The sequence below is a fragment of the Lucilia cuprina genome, chromosome 6 (genome assembly GCF_022045245.1).
Source record: "Lucilia cuprina isolate Lc7/37 chromosome 6, ASM2204524v1, whole genome shotgun sequence".
Classification (NCBI taxonomy): Eukaryota; Metazoa; Arthropoda; class Insecta; order Diptera; family Calliphoridae; genus Lucilia; species Lucilia cuprina.
The window spans coordinates 38,255,261-38,267,537 of record NC_060954.1 but is presented as its reverse complement, the minus strand read 5'-3'; the positions used below and the strand labels follow the sequence as shown (position 1 = coordinate 38,267,537).

Here is a 12,277-nt window from a genome sequence, read left to right as displayed (position 1 = left end):
TATTTTTTTACAAAAAAGACAAAAATTCTATGTATGCCGAAAATGCTCGACCGAAAATTAAAATGGAGACTACATAGAGGATAAGGTCAACAAAGCACATCGGTGCTGGGCGATATGTAGGAGAACTATAGGCATGATATGGGGTTTTAGTCCCACTATGACAAATTGTCTTCATAAAACTGCAATTAGACCAATTCTAGCTTATGCTTCAATAATCTGGTGGACTGCTTTGGGCAAAAAGTGCAATATCAAACTACTACAAAGAGTTCAGCGTACATGCTACTTTGGTATAAGTGGTGCCACGTGTACTACTTCAACCAAGGCTCTGGAAATGTTGCAATATATTCCACCCATTAAAACATATTTAAGATATGAGGCGGTGCTTACAGCACCGTCATACACAATTATCGGCAGTGCCTGATCGTATACCAGACACAGAATATATCGGAAACTTTAAAACGCTGATACCAGATAGAATGTCTTAGTCAAGCGGAACTTTAGAGCAAATACCAGTAGGAATCCGTTGTTACACGGATGGCTATAAATTCGAGGATAAAGTGGGGCTGGGGTTCTATATTAAAGATCCAGAAGCAGAAATATACCACCGTTTACCAAATCATAACACAAGCTTCCATTCAGAAGTACGAGGAATAACGGAATGCGTAAATTGGATTAGAATAAATATGATGCCCACAGCGCTTAATATATTTACCGACAGCCAGAAGGCAATAAGGTCGATATTAGAAGATAGTACCGTATTGGATTCTAAAAAAGACCGTATTGGATTATAAGAAAGCTATAAATGAATACTATCCCAGAGTTAAGGTTTACAAACCACTCGGGAGTAGTCGGTGCGAATGTAATAGTTTTAAAGGAAAGGGAGCTCGAGGCAGTTAACCTCACAAACGCAAAACCATTCGACGCAACAAAAGCTAAACTAAAAATATGGGTGAGAGGATCCCATAAGACCTCTTGAAATAATGAAACAGTGAGTAGAACCCCATAAGAGACCCTGATGAGAGCAAGACGAAAAATCTCCTCAAGTTTGATCGAAGAACAATGCCTACCGAATATAGAAAATTTGATTTTTTATGCTTTAAAATTGTTGTTGCTTTAAATCTGCACATTACTGTATATGCAAATTAAACGGATTTAATGGTGATAATAACATCTCACCTACGTTTGTGTGTTACATTTCTAAAACATATATAATGAATCAATGATTTAAGAGTCCAGACTTAATGCGCCATAAGCAATATAGGCTGACCAGTAAAATAAGTAAAAAAAGAAATCAAAATAATATATAATTTATAGAACATGTCATTTTATTGAAGTCGTTAAATTTAACAGTTACTTAGACAAACATCTAACGCGTTCAATATTATATTAGTCGACCTTGAATTGGTCTAATTTAAACGCCTTCTATTATCTGTTTTAATATAAAAAAAATAAATCCGGTAAAAGTTTAATTTAATTCTTTACTTAAATTTATTACAAATTAATACGAAAATAATTTGCATAACATCCTAAATATTCTAATTAAATTGATATTTTTGTTGAAAAATTGCCACAAAAGACGCAAAATATTATTTTTTATATAAGTAATTAATAAACTGAATAATATAAAATAAATCGAAAGGGCACTGATCCGTACGGTGTTTACAAGCATTTAGAATTTTGAAGATTGATTATATGCAGATATGTAACATCGATTCAAATGTAAGCATCAGATCCATTTTCCGAAAATAGATATATTACTAGGGTTGGGATCAAATATGGACCGATATGATATGTAAAGGGTAAAAACGCATTATGTTAGTATGTTGAAAATTTGGATAATTTTTTAAATAATAAAGAATTTAATTTGTGTTTTTTTTAACTTATTTTCTGCAAAAAAAGTTTTCTACAAGAGTGCTCAATGGGGGAAAGGGTACATATAAGCATATACTTTTAAATTTTGGAAAATGAATTTATCTAAACTTTATTCGACTTATTAGTGTTTATAACTTAATTTTGTCCTTTAGGTAATTTTCTGAACGGTAGTTTGTACTTATATTGGCTAGGCTCAAATGAGGTCCGATCATTACAAAAAACAGCAGTGTGATTTCGATATTTGTTGACTTACTTAAACATTTAATATAATTATGAATCCAAAAGTGAGAATGGTTGTATGAGGGCTAGACGCATTAATGGACCGATTTTAACCAATTTTAATAGTGTTCGTTCTTGAGTCAATAGAAATTATTATCTTGAAAATTAAGACATGTAGCATACGTAGAATCTTATATAAACACACAGAGAGACATGTAGACGGCAGACCGACATAGCAAAATCTAAAAAAAAGTAATTCTAAACCGACTAGACTATAGAAAAGACTACAGACTAGACTATATACTAGACTAGACTGTATACTAGACTATAGACTAGACTATAGACTAGACTTTAGACTAGACTATAGACTAGACCATAGACAAGACTATAGACTAGACTATATACTAGACTATAGACTAGACTATAGACTAGACTATAGACTAACACTATAGACTGTGGCTAGACTACAGACTAGACTATAGACCAGAATATAGACTAGACTATAAAATAGACTATAGACTAAACTATAGACTAGCCTATAGAAATGACTATATACTAGACTATAGACTAGACCATATACAAGATTATAAACTAGACTATAGACTAAACTACAAACTAGACTATAGACTAGACTATAGACTAGACTATAGACTAGACTATAGACTAGACTATAGACTAGACTATAGACTAGACTATAGACTAGACTATAGACTAGACTATAGACTAGACTATAGACTAGACTATAGACTAGACTATAGACTAGACTATAGACTAGACTATAGAATAGAATATAGACTAGACTAAAGACTAGAATATAGACTAGACTATAGACTAAATTGGGCAATTATTTATTTTTCAGCAATATATCGACCAATAGCACACCATAGTTAGACGAAGATTTAAGTGTAGTGCATTATCGTATAGAGTAGTGTAAGAGATATTGGAATAATTATTGTTTTAAAATAACAGAAAATTTAAATAGACTATAATAAATAAAATAATCTGGCCTATATTTAGGCGTTAAAATAATCACTAAACCGCATTGTCTATTTTCAAGCTTCGTTTATTTAAGAAAAAGTGCGAACAAGAATAAAATAACAATAACAAATACAATTGCCAAAAAAAAATTTACACTAAATTATGAACAACAATAGAAAAATGTTAACAATTTATACAATTAACAAGTTTATGGCAAATTGCACGTTTCAACAATATTTACGAGTAAATAAACAAATAAACAATCAATTCATACAAGAGAATAACGAACTTTAAACAAAAACTCGAAAGAAAAAGAGAGAGAAATATCAAAAATGTTTTAAAATTAAAAATGATTTAGAGATTTAAATATTTGAATTAAAAAAATTCTGCGAATAAGATCACTTAAAGTGCACATGGCATTAGATAAATGGAGTAGTGCGTCGTTGATTCAAAAAAAGTATTTTTTTTATTTATTATATTTACTTAAAGTATTTGAAATAAAAAGTGGTAAACAAAATTTTTGCGATTTTATACAGGAAATTTTTCAAATTAATTTCTTTTATTAAAAATTTTGTGTGAAAAAGATAGCAATAGCCTAAAATGAAATGATGCTACATTAATCGTTGATAGTTAGTATAAGGGGATTTTCAGGGAATTAGGGGGGAATGTTGAAGTGTTTAATGGTTTAATGGTTTGATATTTTCTTATTTACTTAGTATTTCAGTTGGTAACGGTTTATTAACTTTTAAAGGCGTGAAACTCTGCTGATTATTCGATGTTTTTTAATTTATTATTAGTTTTATATTAAAATTTAATCATTCGTGTAAATTTTATAATTTCAGTGGAAATACATATGTCAGACAATTTGTCAGACAGATGGGCGGTAATGTTAGCGCTGACTTAGTTTATGTAAAGAAAATTAACGAACAGTTATACAAGAATAGAAAGTGAAATGAAAACATTTGAAAGAGTATTTATAGTTAACAAATACTAATTTGGTTATCTCCTATTTTCTAGGCTTATAGTTTTTGTAGAAAGCATATTTATTTCCAATGTAATATAATTCTAGATTCTAGTTAACAAACGGCTTATATAATTCAGGGACAAGACTTCAGAGAAATCCAAAAGTTCCATGACATATTCATACCAGATTTGCGAAGTAATATAATTCCCTATTGATTATCATTCCACTATTTCTTTGGTCAAGTCTATAGTATAGTCTAGTCTAGTATATAGTGTTGTATATAATGTAGCTTACATAAACTACAGTTTAGTCTATAGCTAAGCGTATAGGTTATTATAGACTATATTATTATAGACTATAATCTAGTCTATAGATTTTCTACAGTCTTCTAAAGTCCATAGTCTAGTCTATAGTAAAGTCTATAGTCTAGCCTACAGCCTAGTCTATAGACTAGTCTACAGTGAAGTCTATAGTCTAGCCTATCTAGTCTAAAGTTTAGTCTAAAGTCTAAAGTTTAGTCTAGTCCATAGCCCATTATATTGTCTTGTCTATAGTATAGTATGTAGTCTAGTCTATAGTGCAATCTATAGTCTAGTCTGTAGTCTTGTTTATAGTATAGTTCACAGTCTAGTCTACAGTTTAGTCTATAGTCTAGCCTAAAGTCAAGTCTATAGTCTAGCCTAAAGTCAAGTCTATAGTCTAGCGTATAGTCAAGTCTCTAGTCTAGCTTATAGTCCAGTCTTTAATCTAGTATATAGTCAAATATATAGTCAAGTCTATAGTATAGCCTATAGTCAAGTCTATAGTCTAGCCTATAGTCAAGTCTATAGTCTAGACTATAATCAAGTCTATAGTAAAGAAAATAGTCTAACCTATAGCCAAATCTATAGTATGATCTACAGTATAGTCTATAGTATGGTCTATGGTCTAGCCTATAGTCTAGTTTTAAGCCTAGTCTTTAGTCTAGTCTATAGTCTAGCCTGTGGTCTATTATATAGTCTAGTCAATATTCTAGTCTATAGTCTAGTCAATAGTCTAGTCTACATTCTAGTCTGTAGTCTTTTCTATAGCCTTGTAAGTAGTCTAGTCTATAATCTAGACTATAGTCTGGTCTATAGTGTAGTCTGTACTGTAGTATAAGTTCTATAGTCCAGTCTATAGTCTAGTCTAGTCAAGTCTATAATCTAGTCTATAATCTAGTCTATAGTCTAGTCTATAGGCTAGTCTACAGTCTAGTCTATAGTCTAGTCTATAGTCTAGTCTATAGTCTAGTCTATAGTCTAGTCTATAGTCTAGTCTATAGTCTAGTCCATAGTCTAGTCTATAGTTTATTTTATAGCATAGTCTATAGCCTAGTCTATTCTATAGCCTAGTCTATAGTCTAGTCTATAGTCTTGTCTGTAATCTAGTCTATAGTCTGGTTCATAGTACATAGTGTAGCCTACAGTCTGTCTATAGGATAGTCTATAGTGTAGGCTATAGTCTATTCTAAAGTCTATCCTATGATATAGTCTAAAGTTTAATTTATTCTATAATCTAGTCTATAGTCCAGTCTATTGCCTTGTCTATAGTATAGTCTGTAGTTTAGTCCAAAGTATATTTCAGAATCTTGTCTATAGTATAGCATATAGACTAGTCTTTAGTCTAGTCCATAGTCTAGTTTATAGTCTAGTTCATAGTTTAGGCTATAGTCTAGTCTGTATCCTAGTCTATAGTTTAATCATTAGTCTAGTCCATTGTCTATTCTTAGGTCAGGTCTATAGCCTAGCCTATAGTCAGGTCTATAGTCTAACCCATAGTCAAGTCTATAGTCTAGTTTATAGCCTAATCTATAGTCTAATCTATAGTATGAATAATTGTCTAGTCTATGGTCTATTCTATAATCCAGTCTATAGTCTTAACCATAGTCTGGTCTATAGTCTAATCTGTACTGTAGTCTATAGTCTAGTCTATAGTGTAGTCTATAGTATAGTGTATAGTATGGTCTAGTCTATATTATAGGTTACAGCCTAGTCTTAGTCTAGTCTATAGTCTAGAATATAATCTAGTCTATAGTCTAGTCTAAAGTCTTGTCTATAGTCTAGTCTATAGACTAGTCTATAGTCTAGTCTATAGTCTAGTCTATAGTCTAGTCTAAAGTCTAGTCTATAGTCTATTCTATAGTCTAGTCTATAGTTTATTGTATATTCTACTCTAGTCTATAGTCTAGTCTATATCCTAGTCTATAGTCTAGTTTATAGCCTAGTCTATAGTCTAGTCTATAGTCTAACCTATAGTCTAGTGTATAGTATAGTTTATATTATATTCTATAGTCTAGTCTATACTCTAGTCTATAGTCTTGTCTAAATCTAGTCTATTATCTTGTCTATAGTCTGATAGACTTTACCTTTTAATAAATTACCCTTTCTAGTAGGTTTGTTGTATTTTTCGCCCTAACAACAATATTTGTCAGCTATAAGATAAATTATATTTCGATGTAATTCTTTTCGTAGTGAAAGCATTCAATTTGATTTTACTGCCATCTGCTGTAATTTTATTGACCAACCCCCCCCCCCCCCTTATCTAGTTAATTTAAAAAAGAAATTTTACGATAATGGATCATTTACAGTTTCAAAATATTTTAGTTAACAAATTACTTACCCCTCGCTTTCCCAGTTTATGTAGTATTTTTATAATAAACATAGTATTTGCACACACTTATTTTAGCTACTGGTAACTAGTAGTACGTTTTAATTATTATGCTTTAATTTAAATAATGAAATGTTATGCTTAATTTGCAGTGATTTTTATATAAAATTTCAAATAATTTTTTTGTTTAGGATGGTTTAATAAGGGGGGGAGGAGAAGTAATAGACCGACGGAATTTAATATTGGGTTAAATAAAACTAAATTCAAGGCTAGATGACTGCAATAACATAATTTTGAAAACAAATTACAAAATTTTAAATAAATAATATATTTGAGGTTATTGAGAAATTGTTAATATTTGATATTTATTAGTAGTGATGATTTTGAAGATTTTTTTAAGTATATAAGATGTTGGAAAAAAAGTTATTAACTTATTAGTTAAAAGATTTGTAAACATTAATAGTGAGTGCAAGAATTTTTGAAACAAAATTTATAGTATTCGAAAAAGTTTAATTAAAAATCCGTTATTTTTATAATTTTTTCAAAACATTTATTTAGTTTTAATTTTATTAAAATAATATTTCTTAAACATATATTTATAAACTATTGAGATTTTTTAGTAAACCAGTTACTTAATTTTAACATTTTTTTCTTGGTAAAGTAAACCAGCTACATATGATTTTTTTTAAACTTAATTAAAATGTAACTTAATATTAGCTTAACAACTAAAATACTGATAATAAGTATTAACACATATATACAATAACATTTTTTCCCAGTCTGTACTCTCTTTCACAAGCAACCGAAACTTTTCCGTAACTCCCGCACAACAGGAATGAAAAAATTCGCTCTCTTTTTTTTACCGATACCAACTTTTTAACCAAAGAAATTGGGAACAAACAACTTCTTGCGTTTGGCATGAGTTTGATGATAATGCAATAATGGTGTATATTTTACACCATTCTGATCTGATTCATTAGAATCTCCAGTATCTTGACGTCTGCGGCCGGTTTGTATGTCTGTAGGATTAACGGGTGTTATTTCACCATCATCAATGTAGTAGTAACCACGTCTTAGACGATTTAATAGAGAATCTTTGGGAGCTACTGAACGAGTCTGATAGTTGGCAAAGTATTCATCATTGAAACGATCATCAATATCGACGGGTGTTGAAATAAATGTATCCAAATCTGTAAATGCCCGAGCTGAAGTTTCAGCGATGAGGGTAAAGAGCAGGCAGAGCAAGAGAGTTGCATAGGGTATAAGGTGCTAAAAAGAGAAGAGGTGAGAAAAAGGGAGAAAATTAGTAAAAAGAAATTCCATTGATAAAGTTGTGACTTAAAAGAAAAGTAGAGTGAAAAGGAGATTGAAATGTATTCCGTTGGAATTCGAAATTTCCAGAAATTCTTTTGATTTTTAATTGTTTTATTAAAAATGGACTTTAAACTTTTCGCTTTTAAGAGAAATGTTTCAAACTCAATAGAGTCTGTTGTTTATTTGGATTTTAAGTTGGAAAATTTAAAATTCTTTAAAATTTTTTTTCATATTTTGTACACCAAATCAAAAATCACTTTCGTGAAAATACTTTTCAAAACTTTTTCAATCTTTACACTTTTAGAGATTATATTACCATGAACTTTTTCTTTTTAGATGCTTACCATCAAATCCATTGTAATAGCAGCTGCTGCAAAAACTTCTTGTAATTTTTGTAGAAATTTTCAATAATATTCCAAATCTTTCTTAATCCTTTAATAATCCTTTTTTCTTTAGGAGTAGCTTTTTAATAAGCCGTTTTATTTAATCACCAGACAAAAACACTTTTGCGTATTTCAAAAAAAAAAAAAAATAATGTTCTTCTTTTTTTAAGAATTCTAAATGTTTTTTCTTAGTTGAAAAAGTTCTTAATCCGTCTGTGTTGTTAACAATTTGAAATTCAATATAATTCTGTTGATTAATTGATATTCATAGAGAGTTTTTATAGGAAATCAATAAGTTAGAAAATTAAAAAAATACAATTTTCGGTGAATTAACATTTTCACACCAACCTGTGAAATGAAATTAGCTCTTCTCTCTTCTCCCAGTCAAAACGACTCCCACAAAAATCATGTTGGAATACAAAAAATTATATATGATCTTTAAACAAAAAGTGATCGTAACAAATAAACTCGATGGTTAAAATAAAGGAATTCGAAAATAAAAACACTTCTAAAATTATTGTTTTTCTTTTAATGACTCTGTAAATGACGCAAATCTAAAAAATGATTTAGTTGTCAATATTTTGATAGTATTAAAAATAAAATCTTATGCACGATCTAAAATACTTTTAAATTTCTATCACAAAACCGTGACTCAGTTGTTTAAGAGTGTGAAATTTTCTTAATAAAACTTTATCAAAAGAAATATAATAAAATTTTTTATGATTTTAGACCCCTCTGTCTAATGAGGCTTTAATTATTAACAAATTTCATATAATTTTCCATTAATTTTGTAGGAATATTTTCATTACACAAATTTGTTTCTGACAATTAATTAAATCATAATTTAGATTTTTGCATAAAATGTATCTAACACAATTTCATTAAAGCCTACTTTTTTGCTCCCGTAGGCAATCAGAATGAACCTTACAACTTCTCAGTGATGCCCTATTATTGCTCCTAACCTATCGTATTTTTGCTCCAGACATTTATTTCATTCAATCATCTAGATATTCCCAAGTTCAAATAACCATTTACAAACTAATAAATAAGTGCGATAATTTTGCCCATTGTTCATTTGTTGTCAATTGTAAAAAGTTTTCAAAAAAAGTGCGATAAGTTAGCCCATTGTACATTTGTTGTCAATTGTATATAGTTTTCAAAAAAAACGAGCAGAAATTAATCATCTAAGCATGACAATTCGGGCACGAGATCTTTACTCTAGTCTCTTTTCATAGAAATATGTCAAGAAATATCTTTTATGCAAATTAGTTATGTCTAAGTGCGAAAAAGATGTTTATACTAACAGTGCTACGTAAATCTGAAAAGTGTAGTAGGACTTATTTAAAGTGTGATCATACCATCACACTTTATGTACGTAAAGTCTAATAAAAAAGACTTAAATGAAATTTCATCCGTATAACAAAAAAGAGAATAAATGTCGTATGATTTATATTTTTGTGTTTATACGATTGATATAAAGCAATAACAAAGGAATATAGAAACAGCTGTTTCACTTTTTTGTATATGTTTACATAAAAACACATCCCTGATCTAATGCGATTAGCTTGTATTTATACTCTTCACCTTCATGAGAGGGGTTTGAATGTCGAGTGCTTTACGTGAGTACCTTGCACGATGCCCCACCCCACGGTGGTCTTTTTCATTCACTGGGTAGACTTGAACAATGGTCTACCTTCGCCCCTCAATCTTTTAATGAAGAACCCAGGTGGCAATTTTTGTGCATGGATTGGGCCGTTCCAGGAGAAGCACTTTGCTGAAGTACTTGAGCTAACTAATCTCTGACCATTGCTGCCCTGTTGCTTAACTTCCGAGATGTAAAACATCACTTCCGTTTACAACCACACAGCTGGGATAGCCTCTGTTGATTCGGCAACAGCACCTAGAGACGTAACCGGTGGAAAGAAGTACGAATCCATCAAATAAGCTGAGGACTTTGTTTTTACTCACAGGGAAACACTGTGGTAATACTGAACAGAGTATACTTTGAACATATTTGGACAAGGACAAGGAAAATTCAATGGTATCACTTGTATATGATACCTTTCATCCATCACCACACAACCAAACACTTTTCTCATTTATAAGACACATTCATGAGAGAAAAACATACGACACAGTCATCATAGGTAGACGGGTGGGATGAGGCCCGCCGTACCTTACATTTACCCCGTACCATATACAATTAATACCAAAACATTTCCAACGCTTAGTCCTACAGCCACTTCTCTGTGTTTGAATTTGGGTTTAAACCACAGCCACTACGTGGATCCGAAGAAACCTGAACCAACTTACCTGATAGAACATAGCCACTCCACTGTGGGGTATCTGTTGTTTCGGCAACAGCACCGAACTTATCCCGAAATTTTGACTTTACCTTACATTAGGCTTTTAACCACAACTTACTTTTCCTGTGAATTTGGGTTTAAACCACAAAGGATCCCAAAGGAACCTGAATCAACTGACCAGCCAGGACATAGTCCTGCGGACAACTGACCACCCGTAGTACCAGATTATGCAGTGCTCTGGTTTGACCTCTTTTCAATCTATGCAAGGACTGTAACCAATTTTTTAGTCCCGACCAGACTAGAGGTATTGGCAACCCCTTTTTTTCGCCAGGATTGCAATAACACCAAGGTGGAGGCTTCATCAAGGTAACATGCCCCCGAGGGGGGGGGTGTCGTGAGAAGGGTATATATAAGTTTGTCATTCCGTTTGTAATTTCTATAATATAATTTTCCGACCCTGTGAAGTATATATATTCTGGATCCTTATAGAGAGCAGATTGGATTTAGCCATGCCCGTCTATCTGTCTGATAATTTTACTACATATTGCGATTAGACGATCCCATCTGTACTTTTCAACCCAAAATGTTGCCAAATCATAAAACTTGTGTGCTCGTGTGAAGCTTTAACGATAATTTTAAAAGAGCATGCAGAAATGGCATCCTACTATTACTGTAGCTAAATCCAATGTTGACTTGAACGATATTTTCATCAGGTGGTCTTACATGAAACATATGTTAATTTTGAATTGATCCTTATAAAATTGTAACGCTTTTCTTCCTGTTAATGGTACTATTTAATTTTTTTGTTGAATGGAATTTGTAGCTAATTATGTAGAGATTCAATCCAATTAGTTAGTTAGTTAGTTATTTAGTTAGTTACTCTCCCAACGATAAGCTGGACCCTGATGACAGCAAGGCAAGAGGTCTTCTCGAAATGAGCAATTCTGATATAAGTATGATGGTACAGAAATTCGGACACAACTGCTCCTAGTTTGGCGAGCAGATTCAGGCGAATGGCGAAACACAAACGACATGTTGATAGGACAGTGAAACTTTAGGGAACTTTTTTATGATTGTCTGGCTTTTGTCGAAACTTGATCATAGTATATTGGGTGTGATATAATTCTGAATATAATACTCCTCATGAACAGCGATTGGAAAATTTTTGGAAATTTTGAGTTTTTGAAGAACAAATGATAATAGCTTTATTAATCACTATAAAAAATTTTTGTTTTTACCAACATACATTTCCCATGAAAAGGAGTACACATAAGGCCCATTAGTGACCTATTGACAGAAGTCAAATCTGTTAAAAAAAATAAATATATTTGCCTTCTTCTTTGTAAATTTAGAGTAAAATCGTTACCGCTTTAACATACTGTCGATCGGAGTATATAATACTTACAATAAAATTACTTTAAATTCAGACTTGTGGTGATAACAATAAACTTGCGTTAAAAGTGTTAGAATTATACATAAACTATAATAAGTTTTAAATGATTAAACGTCAGAACTTCACACTACAAACTACTACACAGATAGTTATGTTATTTATTTTTTATATTATAAGTTTATAAGATGTTTTCTTTTTTCAAATTATTCCATAAACAATT

The 12,277-nt window shown here is 31.1% G+C and overlaps 1 protein-coding gene across 1 annotated transcript; it reads right to left on the bottom strand.

Annotated features, from left to right (window-relative positions):
- Positions 1-7,229: 7,229 nt before the first annotated feature.
- LOC111677230 lies at positions 7,230-8,593 on the bottom strand. The gene is made up of 2 exons (XM_023438321.2): positions 8,320-8,593; positions 7,230-7,930 (listed from the first exon to the last, which is right to left on the bottom strand). The coding sequence occupies exons 1-2, from the start codon at positions 8,329-8,331 to the stop codon at positions 7,538-7,540; spliced, it is 405 nt and encodes a 134-aa protein (XP_023294089.2). The 5' UTR covers positions 8,332-8,593; the 3' UTR covers positions 7,230-7,537.
- Between the last annotated feature and the right edge of the window lie 3,684 nt (positions 8,594-12,277).